This window comes from Larus michahellis, chromosome 4 (genome assembly GCF_964199755.1).
Source record: "Larus michahellis chromosome 4, bLarMic1.1, whole genome shotgun sequence".
In the NCBI taxonomy this organism is placed as follows: domain Eukaryota; kingdom Metazoa; phylum Chordata; class Aves; order Charadriiformes; family Laridae; genus Larus; species Larus michahellis.
This window is the reverse complement of record NC_133899.1, coordinates 67,007,484-67,026,576: the sequence shown is the minus strand read 5'-3', so window position 1 is coordinate 67,026,576 and position 19,093 is coordinate 67,007,484. Positions and strand designations below refer to the sequence as shown.

Sequence of the window (19,093 nt, the reverse complement as noted above, 5' to 3'; positions counted from 1 at the left end):
AGGATGGACAATGTAGGAATTGTTTCATCTGCTGCTAGCTGGGGCCTCGGTTGCTGTTTGGCAGCCCAGAAAGTTACTTACAGAACCTGTAAATTTCTGAGAGTGCAAAGGGTATAGGAGAACCACAGCTGGAAGTTGCCCAGTCTCCAGGGTAAACCCTGAGCTCTGGTAACAGTGCATCTTCCTGAAATGTCTGTCATGTAACTTACAGGCTGTGTAAGTATGCCCATGTCATCTGGCACACCTGGGGAACATGCACGAGGAGGTGAGACCTTCTCAGACAGAGGCCATCTCCAGACACCTCACTCTGCTGCACAGCTTCACTAATCACAGATGCTCAAAATAATTCACAAAAAGGGGCCCAACGGGGATCATGCTACCCTCTTATCACCAAAAAGCAGTGCAAACTGAAACATTCAAAACCTCAACCAAAATTTCACAGCAGATCTCCTCTTCTGATCATAGCATACTGTAATTGCTCCTGAGTCTTGCATTTTGTATTTGGAGATAGGAATCTATGAGATGTCCTTCTATTTCAGAAGGGGCTGACTAGGCAACACAGGATTAACTTGAACTTCTTGCCTCCAGGATACTCATCACAGGCCATGATACAAACGGAGCTCCATTAACAATAGTATTTTTTTGTGATGGCCCAGAGCAGCTCACAGTCTCCTAGCATTTTGATGCCATGCAGCAGCAGAGGAAGATGCACATGGGGAAGTTGGTATAAATCCATTCAAGACAAAGGGACTCATACAGCTGGGAGAGAGGTCCATGGCAAAAGCTGACAGCAAGAAAGTAATTAAAGTAGGTAAATTTTGCACATCTCTGTGCTGTGATGCTCCAAGCTGAAATTCCCTTGATGAGGTGACCTGATTCATCTGTTTTTTCCACTCCTGACAGAGGCAGCACTGAACAGTCCCCTCTTAATCATGGCTCCACGGATGGCAATTTGATAAGGTGAGCTCAGTGTGCCGGAGCTTACCGAGATATACACAGGGATCGTGCTGCCTCCCAGCCAAGGCAGTGCGGGGCACTGTGATAACGGGATTTGTGAGCTTGCTGGAAAACAGACCAACACAATACCACTCTGGGAAGAGAGCAAGTTTCCCAGGGAAATTTTAGGGGCTGCAGCTGCCACCTTAACACTGCCTAGTACAATGTCCCCCTCTACTTCACCTGGCGGAATAGCTGAAGAGTTCTACGTCTGATACAGCATTTCTAAGGCTTGTGGCTCCCAGAACTTTTGGAATTCACTTTATTGACCCTAGGACCCTATTGCTCTCAAAAGTCTGAATGCCTTTGCTGGACTAGGTTTAAGGGATATGAACCTCATCCTAGGCTGCTCATCTTTTCAGGAACATACACCTAACTGTCCATGGCACCAATGACTCACTGATCCCTGCAAGTCTGCAAGACCAGAGTTCTAGGTGGGAGAAAAATGTTACCTTGGAGTAGTGTGATCTACTTCCCAGACAGCAAATGAGGTTTTTTTCCATTGTCCCAGCCTTTCTATCCCCTCTACGAAAACAAAATGTCACAGTGTTGCTCTGAGAATTATTAAGACAGCAAAAACTGAAAGATTAGATTTATCACAGTAGACAGTGGATTATGAAGAATAATTCATCAAACGTCAGAACAAACAGGCCACAATTTATAGGCGGCTTTGTTGAGTCAGTGAAATCTGATTGGACTTCTCCCCACCTAATGAATGCCAAGCCTAATTGATGGTTTCTAAATGCATCTGTCAAGAACATGTATTTATTAACTCAGTATTTTTAATAATATTGTAGATATATACAGAATAGTGGTTTTCTTCTGAACCGACTCCCTGGTGTTCATACTAAATATACATGTTAAGTGTGCATGTATATAGAGGTATACACTGCATCCAAATGAATACAGGTAAAAGGTATGTGTGTATTCTGATGCACTTAAACAATTACATATGGCTTATTACACAAAATCCCTGCATCCTTCTGTGCACAGGATGGCAAAGCAATGTGGTCCATTTCAAGGAGAGATGTGCATTAAGATGCCTGCCTAGAATTTGGAAGAGCTGAGCTCTAATATTGGCTCTCCCTGATATCCCATATGACGCTGGGCCACACCATGTCACAGAGCTCATGCATGGATGAGCAGAATTAGGACTGTACAGTCAGCTATAAATATGCCCACATCTAGTTTCTCAGGACCAAATTGATAACTTTAGTATATTTTTTTAAAACTATCTGTATAATACATATACAGCAGTTATTACACACCCAGACACAGACATGAAACTTCTTCTGCCAATGGTTTGCATTTACTCCTGGCTTGCTGATCACTGCTAACTTGGTTAATCACTGCTAACATTGCACTGCAATAGCACAAAACCAGGACTGTCCATCAACCATCAGCCTGCTTCTAGGAAAGGGCTATGAGACAGCTGGGGTATGAAGTTCATCTTTTCCTGTTATTTCTACCCGGTACCACTTTGGTACTCTCCAGCCAACTACCAACTATACCACTGAGAATCTCCACTGGGATCCTACCAACAGCACTTCCCAGTGACAAAGCCATGAATGTTACACAAAATGAACTCTGATAAAGGAAGAATCCTTGATCCCATCATCCGAACACCAAAGTTGGCTCAGTCATTCACTGCCTGATACCTAGGGTCCTGGCTATTCCCTGCTCTGCTCACCTACTGTCCTCTTTCTGTAGTCTCTTCTGGATAGAAAAGCAGTGGGAAAGCCTATATGAAGCCACTCTTGCTTTCACCTCAACCATCCACTGAGCTATACAGGAACAGTATCAGGCTACTTGCTATAGTAACTTTAACTGTTACAGAACCATACTTTGAGGAAAAGCGCATTTTATTCCGTCCCTGATGACTCCTGCTTAATAGTCTGTGCTCAGACACCCACATGATAGCTTCATTTATTTTCCTGAGTAAAGTCAAATCCTTAAGACAAAACATAACTGTCTGAGAATATCACTCATCCTGGATCAAAACCAATCTCAGTGGTGACAGCTACAACAGGCAGTAACAGCAAGGAGCAGACAGAGCTGATGTACGTCTTCTGAGACCCTACCTATGAGGTGGACCTCATCTCCCATCTGTTTGAAAGGTGAGACACTTACCTATGGCTCCCACAAACAAACAATATTCAGCCCAAGAAAAGCAAGGATTGTCATGGCCAGACTGGTACCTAACTGGCTCAGAAACATCCAACATCCTCCTGACTGGCACAAGGAGATAAATGTTTTTCATCAATTAAGGTATTGGGTGTCCTACTACCTTCCAGAGACACAGGATGCTAAGATTAACAGACTAGCTCAGCACCCTAAGAGTCAATGCTTTCTACAGTTGGAGTTCTACAGGTTTTCCATTAGCATCACCACAGCCTCTTCCATGCTTAGCTTCATTCAGCTGTTCTTTGTCCAGTTTTCCAGTGCTGGTTTCACAAAGCACTCTGAAAGCAGAGAGACTGCACATTAGACTTCTGACATAAGGCAGATATCACGCTGCATAATAGGAAAGCAGAGTCCAGACATTACCTGCAGGACTAGCACAACATCTTCTATAGCACAAGCACATGGCAAACCAGAGAGAACAAACAGCAAAGCTGGGATGTCTCAGAACAAGTCTTTAACCCACCCAGCAGTGTGAACGTTACGCCTGGTCAAAGTACTCCATTTCAGACAATGGAGATAGCTTTCCCCCACGCCTATAATCCCATGCTCAGAATTAAATTCCAAGAAGCTCTTTCTTTCCAAAATGTCCATTACCAAAGGAAAGATTTTGCTGCTGGAAGCTGCATCATAATTTTAAGCTGCAAGTCCAGTTCACTTCCCTGTAGAGAAGCTGGAAGAACCACTGAAAGCACCACTGAAATCAATGATTTCCTCAGGATTGATGATCCTGAGGTGGATCGAGAGCTGGCTGAGTGACAGAACTCAGAGGGTTGTGATCAGCGGCACAGAGTCCAGTTGGAGGCCTGTAACGAGTGGTGTCCCTCAGGGGTCAATACTTGGACCAATTTTGTTCAATATATTCATTAATGACCTAGATGAGGGGACAGAGTGTATCCTCAGCAAGTTTGCTGATGATACCAAGCTGGGAGGGGTGGCCGACACTCCAGAGGGCCGTGCTGCCATCCAGCGTGACCTGGACAGGCTGGAGAGCTGGGCAGAGAAGAACCTAATGAGGTTCAACAAAAGCAAGTGTAGGGTCCTGCACCTGGGAAGGAAGAATGCCAAACACCAGTATATGTTAGGGGCGGACATGCTGGGAAGCAGCTCTGAGGAGAAGGACCTGGGGGTCCTGGTAGACAGCAAATTATCCATGAGCCAGCAGTGTGCCCTTGTCGCCAAGAAGGCCAATGGCATCCTGGGCTGCATAGGGAAGAGTGTGGCCAGTAGGTCGAGGGAGGTCATTCTTCCCCTCTACTCTGCACTGGTGAGGCCACAACTGGAGTACTGTGTCCAGTTTTGGGCTCTCCAGTTCAAGAGGGACAGGGAACTACTGGAGCGAGTCCAGCGTAGGGCAACTAAGATGATTATGGGACTGGAGCAGCTCCCTTATGAGGAAAGGCTGAAAGAGCTGGGACTCTTTAGCCTGGAGAAGAGAAGGTTGAGGGGGGGACCTGATTAATGTTTACAAGTATCTAAAGGGTGGGTTTAAGGAGGACGGAGCCAGGCTCTTTTCAATGGTTCCCAGTGACAGGACAAGGGGCAATGGGCACAAGCTAGAACATAGGAAGTTCCGTTCAAATACACGGAAAAACTTCTTTACAGTGAGGGTGACAGAGCACCGGAACAGGCTGCCCAGGGAGGTTGTGGAGTCTCCTTCTCTGGAGGTTTTCAAGACCCGCCTGGATGCAGCCCTGAGGGATGTGCTTTAGGCAATCCTGCTCTAGCAGGGGAGTTGGACTAGATGATCTCTAGAGGTCCCTTCCAACTCTGAAGATTCCGTGATTCCTCTGAGTGATAACAAAGTACCAGTCCCTCTAACCCTGATGTGGCTGTTGAGAAAAATGTTCATTTCCTGTTTCCAGATGCAGCTGATCAGCACAATGACCTGGCTTGTTCAGCATCCCACTTCTTTCCACCTCAGAATAAACATCTTGTGCAGCTAGTCACCTTCCCATTACCCTAAACCACTTCCACAATCCAGTCTGTACATGACTGACCTCCAACAGCAGCCAGTGTTTTCTGATCCAGAGAGTCAAACCAGAGTCCACCAGCAACTACCCTTGTGTTGACAGAGACGGTGGAAAATGATAATCTCTCAAAGTCACGGTAAATAGTGTCACCACGCACTCTATTTTGAATGATACAAGCATCTTATAGTCTATGCACAGACCAAAGCAAAGCTGAGGCACGTACACACATATATTCCTGTTAACTTCCTTCCATTCCATCATGCTGAAAAAGAAAGTAGTGACTTGTGAGCTACTTATTCCCTCCAATAGTGCAGGCTATGGGGCAGATGCTCCAACCTGTTCTGTGTTCCCCGCCCTCCCCTTACACATACAAATGCTTCCCTTTATCTTAATTTGCTCTTTCATCTTGAGTGTCTGCCACTTGAACAATGCTCATTAAATTCACTCTTTTCTCTCTGTCGTTTTGGAGAAATATTACTTCACCTACATCTCCTGTTTGTGAGGAGGGAACCACACTTGTCAATCGTTCAGACAGATTGAAATCACAGTCTTTCAAGAGCACACAACTTCTCCACTCCCAGACATATTTTGTGTTTTAATTTAAAACACACTGCCTCTTTCTTTCTCTTTCTGCCCCTGCTAACAAAGGAGGCTCTCACTTGTTATACCAGTATGCAGTGAGAGCAGGGCAGAAGACAACTCTCTGCTGCCAATAAACTTCCTTCTGCATCCCATCTGCCCAAAAGGACTCTAATTCCATGGCTCAGGAGGAGCAGTAGTGGCCCCTTTCTACTGATATCTTTGAGGCTTACTGTATTCTCTGCAGCTCTTCAGTTCCCAAGCAATAGAGCTGAAAGCACTAACATCCCTGTAGTTCCTAAGGAAGGGAGCAGTTTCCTCAGTCTTCTGCTCTGTTAGTGTGTCTGAGCAGCTTCCTTATCCCTTTCCCAGCTTTCTGGAGATGTTCCACAAAGCTCTGCTCACAGACCCTACCCCCACTACTGGATCTGAATATTAGCTCACATAAAATTCCCATCTCCTTTCTGGTGACTCGTAGTTCTACATCTGCCTGCTTCTACAGCCAAACTACAATTTCAGTCTGTCTCTCAGACATCTTTCAGGTAGTCATCTCTCTGTTCACATTCAACAAAGCTAAAGCACGGTTCCTAATCTTCTCATTCAAACCATCCCTCCTGTCTCCTTTCTCATCACAACGGACAATGTCACCAACTTTCTGTCAAGCATGGCTGCAGCCTTGGCCTTGTGATCAACATTGACCTCCCTCCAGATCTCATTTCCAAGCCAGGTCTGAATCTAGTACTAGACATCGAGTACTAATGCTCACAAGTGACAGGTGACAACAATCCAACTGTTCTCCCCCTGTCCGCCGCAAAAGTTCCCATTTCTCTTGAGCCACACACATAGTAAGACACATGGGGGTCCGCAACATATCCAGAACCCCTTGATCGAATTCCTGTAGACATATTCCCAAATGACATATCACCCCTATAGAAGCCAGCAGCCTGCTGCAAAGACAGCACATTTGGAAAGAATCATCAAATCATAGAACAGCTCAGGTTAGAAGGGACCTCAAAAGAGTCCATCTGGTCTAACTTTTCATGGGAGAGGGAGCCTAGATGTGATTATCACATCTTGAAAACCCCCAGCAATGGGGACTCTACCACATCCCTGGGGAGGTGGTTCCCATGATTGATAGTTCTCAGTGTTTAAAAAAAAAAAAAAAAAAAAAAAAAAATCTTTCTTATCTCAAGATGAAACCTCTCCCAAAACGCCACAGAGAAGAAGAAATGCCACAGAGGTGGGGCCAGTTGGCACATTAAGCAAGAAGGTAAGATTTAAGAAAGTACCCAGAGGCAAATGAATTTCCAAGACCATTTTGACATCATGCATAAACACACCCCTGCCGTGCACTGGCTGAAACCTGAGTAGGAAAGGGTCAACGGACCCACAACAAATAGGCTCTATGTTAGTCACAGCCAGGCGGAGGGAGGCTCTGCCGAGGACTGCAGAGATGCCCCAAGGGCCCTGTCAGCTCTAAGCATGCACAACAGCAGCGGTCCTGTGAGAAATAACCAGCTGCCAGAGCCTGAGGATATATAGGGACCTTCGGGAACACATATCACCTGTGCCTCATCTCAAATGTCTCTGATTCAGCTTTGAAAGCCTGTGGGCTTTGAGAAGTGCATGAGAGAAGGAGTGGTGGGGGAGAAATATCTATGGGCAGGTTTATGTGGCTATGTAGAGAGCAGTTAGGGGATGTCTGGGGGCAGATGTTTGGAAGAGGTGGGCTACAAGTACCCGATCAGCAAGCAAAGCTGTGCCAGGGTTTGTGCACAGAGTCAAGGAGGAGACGTGGGGCAGTGCATTTGTGTGAACAGCTTGTGTGGGGAATGGTAGGCAAAATCCTCCATCCACTGAAAGGTAAGTGAAGAACAGGGTCAGGAGAAAAATTTGTGTGTGTGAGCAGAGGGCTGCATTGCAGGGTACTTATCTGGCAGGACACCACTGCATATATGTGAGTATATGCTACACTGACAGACCCTTCTACTCCAGCTCCTAAAACAGAGAGAGAGAGGCATACTCTTCTGAGTACTGTGTGGAATGCCTTTATGTCTCTCCTTAGAAAGGGATGAGGCAAAATCGTTTCTAGGCCTGGGACAAAGAGCAGGAACGACAGAAGGAGCATTGCACAATCCAGCAGCGTGTCACCAGGGTGTACAGAGACACTGTACAATGAAAACACACAAAGGACAAAGGCCTGTCCCAGGCAGATTCTGCCCAGCTATGTCCCTTCCTCAGACTTTGGTCATAATTACATCAATGCAAGCATGACAAAGTTTTATTGAAGCACAGCATTGCCTCCGAGTAATAGGACAGGGAAGTAGGAATGAGGATCTGAGGTGGACATGGAAGTACAAGTAGTATGGCAGATGTGGGCATCCCTGCCTGAATTCCCTTTCTTGAATTCGTATCAAGGAAGGGATATAATGAGGTCACTACATTAGAAGAAAGATGCTAAAAAGGTAGTAAAGCCCTGCCGAAGATGTAAAGCTCATAAGCCAGTTGCGTGCCTTGATGGGATACCAAAATACCAGTGCACCTGGCAGGCCAGTCAATGCAAAAGGCACAGCTGTACAGCAGTCCACACCACAGAGAACAAGGTACAGGGACTGAGGAGAAGTAGAGGTAGAATAACTTACAAAGAGATCTGGATGGAACCCTGCAGTTTGTATCCTATGCAGCCCTACTCTCAGAAAAAATGTACAGAGATCCAGAAAAGCCATTTGAGAGAGACAACTCCACAGCAAATTAAATCCACAGCTGACACTGCCAAGAGCATCACTGGCACCATGCTGGAAAGGGGTTCTATGCATCCCCTAAATGACCAGTCATACAAACCCTGGATCCCAGAGGTCTCTCTCCTCTCCAAAGAGGAAAGTCCTATGCTAAGCCAGCCACATAATTTCCTGCTTTCTTTTTGTCAATCTCTCCTCTGAACATCAACCTCTCCTTTCTTCTCCTGCCCATATTTCCCCTACTTTTCATGTATCTGCTCTGATCCATCTGCTCCTTCTACAGTTTATTTGTTATCTGTCTCTTCCTCCTCTTCCTCCCATGTTTTTTCCCTTGCCCCCAGATCTTTTTGTTGGGCTGCCAGGTCCCTGGTTTGGTGGTGTAACTCAGCTGATTTACTCTCCTTAAAGCAGTGTCTGCTCTCATGTAAATCACCCTCCAAACCCAGCCTGTGAAATGGGCTTGTTCACTAAACTCTATGAATAGGAAAGTAGGCACAGCTGGCCTATTCATAATCAACATAAAAAATAGATTAGCACTTTACAGATTAAACATTATCGTTTCAACAGTTAACATAAATCAACTACACTTACAGGCCTAGCATTGCTGCTGCCACTGCAGGGTGACAAGCGTTACAAAGGGAAGGGCTGCCAGTCTGGGGAGCAGTGGGGAAAAAGCTCGTTTGTTTTCCACCTTGAACATAAGTTCTCCTCTGGCACCCCCAGGGTGTACTACTAGAGGTTGTTACAAGGAGAAAAGTGGGACAAGGAAACAAAGGTAGGGGGTTAATTTTTATTAATTCACATACATTTCCAAGCAATCCAGCAACTCACTATTCTACAGCCAGAATCCAACTGCCCTGCTTCCCTACCTAGGGCTGATGCAGCTCAAAAACAGATGCAGCAACAGAGTCAGCCTCTGGAACAGGAACAGGACAGGGAGCCTCTAAACACTAACCGGTATCTAGCTCTGTTTCCTATAGTTCAAAATCATTGGGCTCCTGTGGATGAGGTAAAGCAGTTTGGTGGATTCTAATATAAGCAGGGGCACCCATCTCACAAAACACCTCATCATAACCCGGGGAGCCACCTCACTGAAGAAGGGATGAGGACTGAGATCCACTCCAGACATGCCCCATGGACAGCAAAGCCAGGAGAGAGTAGCCCAGATCCTGCTACTGGTCAGGCTTCACCTCCTCCTTCATTGGGTACAGGACACTAAGTCACTGGAGATGCTCAACCCAACACACTGTCATCAGCGTGCTACGGCTGTGTAGTCAACAGAGAGATAAGGCCCACAGAACCAGTGCAGTCCATACACTTCCTTTCTTCCCTGCTCACTCACTGAGAACCACAGCGTCCCAAATGTTTAGCTTGGAGCAGTCAACCTGCAGTTCCTGAGCTGGTCCTGAGGATTGCAAGGGATTGGCAAAGGCCTTTGACAGGACATCCCATTAAGAACCAGCCTCACAACTCTTTCAAACAAAAAGAAAAAAAAAAAATAAAAGAAGAGAAAGAGGTCAGTTTATGGTCCAAAGGGCAAAAGACAACCTGGGACAGGAGGTGTGGGCTTAGAGGCTTTCTTGGCAGTCAGGGCAAAGACACTAGCAGTTCACAAAGGACAAGGCACCAAAAGTTACACGGAGAGAGTTCCTTAATATAACCCCTCTTAACATGCCCTGCTAATTTTAATTGCTATAGCCTCTTTCTAGCCTTTCTTGATAAATGGGAATAACAGTTAATAGACCTGAACCAATCAGTTACATCCAATACGCTGTTTGTCAAAATTAGCTTTGTTCTCCATTCACAACTGATACCACCTCAGTTTCATTCATTATCTGAAATGAGCCAACTAATGTATATTTTCTACTAATCATCTGAAATTTGGAAAGGTTGGTGCTGAATGGCCTCTTCCAAGAACTTGCCAATTTGAGATGGAGTGGTTATGTGTGCTTTGTAAGGGAGAAGCTCATGGGTTTGCTTCAGCTGAGCTCTCCTGGCATAAGCAGTAGGTCATGTGAATTTATTGCTTCAGTTCTCACAGACAGCTTCACAGGTTCGGCTCTAAACCATGCATCCTGTAAAAGCAAAGCACTGCAAATCTTACAGAAAATACATGCAAAATGTGCTTAACATTCACAAACATAACTTGATTTCCAAAGGGAACATGACAAAAACCTCCTCTCTCTCAGGCTGGCCAGCCTAGTAGGAACTGATACACTTTGCTAACTAATAGTGGTAAGACCTTTGAGATCCCTTAGATCCCAATTTTTGCTTCATTTCTCAGAACACAAAAGCATGTTGGGTGTGAGGCTTCCCATGAGAATTTCCAGTGTTCTCACTCAAAGCAACTTTTTCATGGGGAGGAAAACCTGCAGGCACGGTTGAAGTGCTTTCTATAGCTCAGCATCCTTCCATGGAATCAGGAGCTGTCTCTCAGACAGATCCCAGAAGTGCCATAAAACAAAGCTTATTAGATCACTGTACATCTTAAAAATTCATAAAAATGCTGTGTCTATTCTGTGTGCTAGGAAAATGCAGATATGTCAAGGTCAGGCCCTCTAACTCCTTATTTCATCTTATGTCATTTGTTTCATCTACAAATAACCTATTGCCAAAAGTCGCCAGACTCACTGCATCATGTTTTCATGTTCTCAATGGGTCAAGAGCCAAGTAACCAGGCAGATGTAAAATTCTGAAAGAAAACGGGAGATACCAACCAGGCAGAATCAAGTAGGATATTAAAAGATCAGTGGGCAGGCAGAGGACAGGATTCTCTGCTCCCTCAGAGAAAAATCAGGCATACTAAACCCAGCCTGCGTCTAGATCAGAACATCAAGTAAGAATATTCTTGAGTGTATCAGCAGCAGGCTTTAAAACAGAAGCCAGTCTGTCCACACGGCAGCTCACTGTTTCTGCCCCTGCCCAGATCCTGTTGTGTCACAAATGCATAGAGATTGCTGAGCAAATGTGAGCAAACACACCATGTTCGAAAAAATAAAATCTCCATACGCAGGAAGGCCACATAAGGACTATTAATCCCGGATTTCCAGTGATTGTCTGGAACTGGAAGGGTTACCCATGTGCTGAGAGGCGGCTTCTGCTCATGGCTAGAGCGCTGCTGTGCAGCATGTCCACCACCTCCGCAGGACGTGGACACTGACCACAGCCTGACACAGCTGTGGCGTGCATTGCCAGCCAAGATTTATTTGCATCAGAGCAACACTTCAGGTGTCATCAAAACTGATAAAACTGTACTAAGTAGACCTTACCATCTACACACAAGACACTGTGAGCCAACAAATTCCGTGCAGGTATATCATACATTAACCCTCGGGTAACTAAAGAATTTGTAAATTAAAGAAAAAAATGTCACTAAGCATGCAGATCAGAACTCCTTACCAGGCCATTCCCCATTGCATTCTCCGATCTCAAATCTTTCACTTCTCTACAGAAGGCCCTCCAAAAACTCCTTCAGAAAATCCACTGTCCAACCTCCTGTATTGTAAATCTTATTAACTTGAAGGAAGCCAGAAGAGATTATCCTCTAATTTATCCACAAAACCTTCCCTCTCTTAGGCAATGGGGCTTAGAGCACCCATGAGCAGGACTCAGCCAGGAGCTGTGAGCAGAGAGAAAACCCACAGAAGGAGGGAGTACACCCTGTCCCAAAGCTCCCCTGGCAAGAAGGACACCAGGTTGTCCTTGGTGTGACACTAAGGGTCAGTAACACTGGGGCTTGCAAATGGAGTGAGCGGGGACGCAAGGGACAGAGCAAGGTGGACCACCTGAGCCACACAAGGGTCCCTGTTTGCTTTCCCCATCTGCCCTTGGCAGAGGAGCAGAGGTTCTGGGCAAACACTGGCCGCACGAGGGCTCGGTGTGGAGGCAGCCACACTGAGATCCACCAGCGACTGGGACCTCTTACCAGAGACAGGGCAGGGCGACCACGGCAGAGGCTGCAGCAGCAGCGGGACCTGCGCAGGCAGCTGCTCCTGCCTTTCAGTTGAGTAATGCGGGCCCATTTGTTCTGGGTGACATTAATGCTATTTGCCATCCATCTCAGACTCTTTAAATTACCTTTTTATGGCCAAAATCCTTTTCATAATTGATAAAAATCTCTCTTTTATATCCCAAGTTATTGAAAAAATGTGAAGTTTTTTTATTCCTCATTATAGTTTTAATACAAATATGTTTTTTATTGACGGCTGCTTGGAAGCCCTGACGGGCCAACTGAGAGAGGCTGAGAGGGGTGGGAGAAAAGCCAAATCCTCCTGTCCCACTTCCCAGCCCCTCACACCATCAGAGTAACAGGAGTGACACCACAGCCCAGCCTCCACTCTGGGGGAAATGGAGGGTGGGTAACGTCATTCAGGAGAAGGAGATTTCCTGTGATGGACACAACATCCATAGCAGGCACAAGAGGCCCTTGCTGACCTAAATCTAGTTTCCCTGTGTCTGGTAGCGATGTACATGAGGGCCAACTTCACAAGCACCCCAGCACAGCACTGCTCGAGCAGGGTCCTTAGGGACAGAACCAGGGTCACAAGCTACAGGAGATCTGGGTGTTCAGCAGAACCATTCAGCATCAGTCCCACAGCCCCCATGAGAGCAACGATGCACTGCTTGTGCCACACATCAGTGCTTGTGGGCAGAACACTTGACCACAAGGCTGTGCAACACCGGAGGAAGCAGGCACGTGTCCTTGCATCCTGGGTGGGTTAGACAACACTGCCAGCCTGGGAAGAGCCTTTCTGGGGCCATAACAGGATCTGCAGCATCGCGACCTGAAGACCTTGTGATCTATCAGGGTAAACGAACCTTCTCTAGGGCAACATATGGTGCCAGCTACCAAAAGAAGTTGCTCATATTCCCTTGGGAACAACTTGGATGCTGTAGGACATGCAGTGTAATACCCAACAGCCTATTGAAGGCCTAGCTGCTCTCCCACAGGGCTGGGCACTGTTTTAATAGTTCTGCAAATCAAAAGCAAGCATATCTCTTGCCAGAGTTTAAAATACTAATCAAGAGTTCCAGAAGGAAGGGAACCAGTTTGTCTCTCCCTTTTGCTGGCACAGCAAAGACTGCCATGCTGTACCAAGAGTGTGTACAGAAATGGGAGTAAAAAGAGGAGTCTCATCTATTCCCTCTGTGTTTTCTCAGACTCCAACAGTTCGAGGGCAGGGAAGTCTCTGGCTGTGGGGATTAGCACCTTGCTGCAGTCTCATTCTAAACCTTTTCCATGGCAGGTTCACATGGGCATACAATTTTTGTTCCTCCCTGTCAAATGGTCATGTGGCATTCCTGTGCATCATTGCAGTGACCATGCTCCCAGATGTGCATGGGTACATTTCAACAGTGGATGAATAAAGCTCACGTACCCGATCTAGAAAACACTTTGGGAACCTTCGGAGCAATTTAAGGTAGAGGGACAAAGGGCAGCATTCTATTTAGCCACAATTTTGCTGCAGGGACAATGACTTCTCAGATGAGGAGTATCTGTTTCTTAGAGCACACCATTGGTGTCATGCCAGGTAAAAAGGTAGGAATCCAAGGAGAAAAAACAGAAAGCTGGGTCCCCCAAGCATCACTATCTGTAAAAATGCATCCTGCTTCACAAACCACAGCACAGGAGGTTCCTCTACCACACGTGTTTTGCTTACAAATCACAGTCAACTCACTGATGTATCCTGCCCTGCTCAATCAATGAGTTCCACTATAGTATGGCTGCAGGAGGCTTCTTGCAAATGGCAAAATAGTCCTTGAACAACAGGTAAAAGCCGCAATTAACTGTGGATGAAAAGGATGGTCTCCTTGGAGGTGCTGGCTAATCAAGCAATTAGAAACTACTTCCCATTACCTGCACTCCCACAAAGCAGAGCTGGACTGACATCCTTCCAAATGACTATCTTTCCATCAATTTAAGCCCTTCATAAAATTTGGTTTCAGCAGAGACAAGTCTTGACCTCTGGGCTCTCCCCAGACCTTTCTCGCAGCTTCGAACAAGGCAAGCACTGGAAGCAACACATTCAATCACTACTGTGTTCGCCCTATGGCGCCTGTCTTTCCTCTCAGCCTTCCTGGAGCACAGCAAACTCACCAGCAATGGTGTAAGCATGTGTGCAGATGTGGATACCTGGGGTCCAGGCAGAGAGTTCATCAGGATTTCTTGGGATTCCTCAATTAATAGCATCTGAGACTGCTCAGCTTCAGCAGTTTCCACACATCTCTGAGACAGCTTCAACAACTGTTAGCAAGAGGCCAGAGACATGAGGGTAAGTCAAGGGGCAAGGAGGAAGGAGAGACCCTCACTCCCACCACAGGCAAGGCCAGCCCTGTGCCCTACACCAGCCCCTCGCCCCCCAGGCAAAGAGGCAACTTGGATGGACAAAGAGCATCTGTAGGAAAGACCCTGACTCAGACCATGCTGGCCTCAAGGAGATGCTAACTTTATCCTTGCCCTAACTCGCAAGCACACAACCTCAGACCAGATGTACGAGTGGGGACTGACGGGAACCTGCCAGAAAGGAGAACAGGTGGAGGAACTGGGATATTTCTAAAGGGAGAGTAGCGAGACATGCGTGGGGAGAGAATGTCTCCCACCAAGAAAAATTACCTCCAACATAAGAAAAAGCCTGGGTAGAGTATTGAGTACACAAACACACTGAGGGGGAGAATAAGGAATTCTGGGGAAAAGGTCAGAAAGTTGATTGCAAAATGCCAGTGAGTGAGGATGAGGTGGAAGCTGATGAGCAACGGGCTCTGGAAAGTGACATCTTGCTGTACACAGAAGAGGGATTACAGTGGTGCTGAGCAGGTAGAGCTATGCTGTGGCCTACTGGGATGTGCAGGTCAGATGAGTGACTGCAAACCAGGAGGTATTTTAAGACTAGAAAGAGGTAAAAGAGTGTGTTGGCATAGATAGGAGTACACAGCAAAGTCCAGAGATGTCACAGGATCTAAACTCATTATCACTGCACAGTGGCAGAGCAGTGAGATTCACAGAGCCATATAAGGACAGTACTGGAGCCAGACAACAGAAAGACACCAAGGGTTTGGAAGAGCTGCCAAGTCATTCTGCAGCCATTCAGTCCTGTGAGGAGGGATGCTCTGGAATGGCCTTGGTCAAAGCAGAGAGAAGCAGATGTACTTTTGAAGGGGGAAAAGTTTCACAAAAGCCCTATCAGTATTAGCAATGAGCGATAAACTCCTCTGAGCACCCTGTCCACAGAAATCACACACAGGAAGACCTACAGGAAGCCTTTCTAAGAGACACCAAAGGACTGTCAGGTGGAATCAGCTTGCCCAAAATCAGAGATGTCCTGGGTTCTGCACCTCTGCTCTGGGACCAAACTGGCATCACCTTCGCAGTATCCCCCTATCCCACGCCACAAGTCCATCTTCCAACACACCTGCCAGAGTGAGGAAACGTCCCTAATCCCAGTGCTGGCAAAACATTTTTTCCATCATTTCTAGTTTCTAAGCACAATGCTTTTGCACTTTTAAGGTGCAGACACTCCAAAAAATTCATCTTTCAGAGCCTCTCATCACTCTCTCTCCCTAAATTTCTGGTGTCCAAACTTCACCAGAAGTTGCCTGGCTCTGCATGCACCCTGTTGAGTTAGAGAGCTCAGTTGAACGAGCTATCTTTCCCTGTGTCATTAATAGCCCTGCAGAGAAAATTACAATTGTGGGGTAGGAAACACACTCATTTTGCATTCCTTTTCCACGCCCGACACCTTTTCACTTGCAGAACCTTGCTCAAGCAGGGAAAATGTGAATAGAGGTAGGAGACTCTTTCATTCATATCTCATCACCCATTCTTATGCACACAGCTTTTCCCAACTGATCCAAGGAATCCACCCAGAACAAGCCCTTCCTGTGGTATCTCCGCTGTCTCCCCAAAAGAATTCTACTCTGTGATCTTCCTGGTGAGCATTTCCAGGAGTCATTGTAAAGATTTCTTTGTGCAGCCTCTCCCACTGCTACTACTCGTGTTGTCCTGAGAATCCCACCCCCACCTCAACCTCTTGCATACAACACTCAAGAGAGCGATCACCTCCCACCATCACTTAGCCAAACCACTATGGCTGGGATTAGAAAGCCAGCATCTGCTCACTACTTATTATTTTTATCCCGATAATCCCTGATAGATACACAAATTCACCCTAGACTTAAAACAGGGTAACCCACTAGTCAGCATATATGATGACTCTCCTTCTGTGTCAGATCAGCACACATGCCATTAGCTCATGCGGCAGAGCTACATGCTCCAGCCATGATGCTGACCCAGAGTGAGAGTTCCCCCATCAGCAGGGTGTCACACAAGTCTGCATGGTGACAACCGAGTTGTGTTGAGCTGCTGTAAGCCCACCTCACGAGCCTCTGCCTTTGCTCAAAGATCAGTCCCATTGGCATGCTCTCCATTTACGCCAGTTTTACCACAAAACCACTCCATTTGTCAAACATCCAAGCCTCTGATAAGATTTACAAGAGTAGGTCACATCAGAAGACAGACTATTTCTAATTGACTAAAGATACAATGCTTCTATAAGCGAAATTGGCTTTTTTTGATCATCATGCCCTTTTGCAAGCTCTTGCCTAATTTGTCAGCTTGTCACATTTCTCCCTAGGTATCTCTGTTTTTCCAGTTGCTGTTTCCCCTATTTGTTCTACACTGTTCCAAACTGTATGTAATTACCTTTTGCCTGCACTTGAGATTCATCTGAGAAGCCTGCTCTTGCACCTGACAGGGGAACTGGAAGTCTTACCACTGAATTTGAGAGCAGCAGGGTCAGGCGTAGGCCTCCTGGGAAGGTTCCTTCACTGTCATTTTCTCTTTGAATTCATTTGCAAGTTCCCAGGTCTGATGCTGGCCCCAAGGGGGAAAGTTTCAGGATCCCGCTTTGCACTACCCTCTGCTCTGATGCTCCACCTTCCCATTCTGCCATCTATACTTCAGCTAAGTATATTGTATTTAGAATGTACTGAAGATGTAACTACACTGGAATTAAATTTGTTCCTGAAGTAACCCTATTAAATCCTCTGGCCGTCAGGCAAAACCAACTTCAGTGCATTAGGTTCCCCAAATCCTTTTTGCTTTTAAATACCTTGATTGGGTACTTTGTAACTAATGGAAATGGGCGTTTACCTCGGCTTTTAATACTGCCTGGATTCACCAGCTGCTTTATTTTTATACATGTCCTTCTCTTCATTTCTCTTTTACCATCGCTTTCTTTTTCTCATGAGCGTTTTCCCTCTATCCCTTTCTTCCCATTTCTACCTTTTTTTCCCCTCCCTCTCTCTGTCTCTTTAAATATTGCCCAGCGTTGCCCATGTGGGTGAAGTGAATGCTAAGAGGGAAGGCTGCCGTGGAGACTGGATTCAAGCTGCCTCACTGGAAATCAATGAGGCATGGAGGACTCGTCTAGGTCCCAAAAAGCTGAAATAAACCAGGGCGTATCCCTGGCAGCTTAACACCTACTTGAGAGAAAGGGAAAAAGGACCTACCTTTGAGCACCTGCATCAGCCTCTGAGAGATGCCACGCAAACTGAGCCTTAGGCGGCTGCTGTGGTAATTTAACAGGGGCTAACCTCGGGGTGGCTTTCCACGGCTCCTGCAGAGGGGAGATTGCAGGATAGAGGCCCGTGGAGCAGCCGGGGTCTGCAGGGAACAGCCAGCCTGCCCTGCTCCATCTGTCCACTGAGCTATGAAACACAGCTGGTACCAACCATGCTACAAGGACGCAGTGCTGAGAGAGGGAGCATCTTGCAGGTCAGGGGCTGACATTAACCCTGCCATTAAATTGCAGGGAAATATTAATTGTCATTCCTGACTAGACAATACCTGGACCCTTAAACTACACATAGGCAGACCCACCTCATCCAAATCTGCCCATAATATACTCATTAGGTACAAATACTTACACCCTGATGTTCCCCCCATACCTCCTTACCACACAGTCAGACAGCCCAGAACAACCTAAAACAGCCCCACAAACCTCTATGTACAAGCAACAAGAGATGTAGACACTACTTCCCTTCTTCAGCCTCCTGTCTTCCTCCCCCTCACATGCACGCTCTCTACCACTGCCTTTGCACACTGTTGCCTCCTGCCTCCTTCACACCATGTCAGTTGTGATCCTTGAAATGCCTCTCCTCAACCTGACCTGGAGTGTGAGGGGACCTTTTCTTCTAAGGGGCAAAGGTGCAAAATAGCAGAACACCCTCTACTGCGGTTAATTCCCTTACACCTAATGAACACAGGCACCTACCTCTGATCTCAATGCTGTGGGCTGCTGAGGGTTAATGGCGACTCCTGGGCTATTGCGTTAACTGACTGCAAGCACCAAAAGTGATTTATGTTATTATTTTCTTTGGGGGTTAATTAGGGGCTCAAGAAAGTAAAGGGCTGTCAGCGCTATCTGGAATTGGTCTAGTGCACCAAGGGGAGAGCAGTCGTCCCTCACAGAGCTCTGCTAATAGATCTTTGTCCTGAACATCAATTCCTCCAGCTCCCACTCCTCAGTGTGGCAGACGGTACTCCATCCTGACCTTCAGCAACCCTGTTAGTCTTAGCATAACCACTGGGGTACGCTGCTCTGCCGAGTCCTGCCATTTCCACCTAGC

General features: G+C 46.5%; 1 protein-coding gene across 5 annotated transcripts in view; it reads right to left on the bottom strand.

The window, feature by feature from the left end:
• The window catches only part of ADCK1 (aarF domain containing kinase 1), an 83,052-nt gene that overhangs the window by 30,663 nt on the left and 33,296 nt on the right, over nucleotides 1–19,093 (bottom strand). The window contains exon 5 of one of the 5 annotated variants that reach the window (XM_074585391.1): nucleotides 14,601–14,711. The exons of the other annotated variants lie outside the window; for them this stretch is intronic. Within the exon in view, the coding sequence (XP_074441492.1) occupies nucleotides 14,601–14,711 (111 nt within the window). The remainder of the gene's footprint in view (nucleotides 1–14,600; nucleotides 14,712–19,093) is intronic. 5 annotated transcript variants of the gene reach the window in all.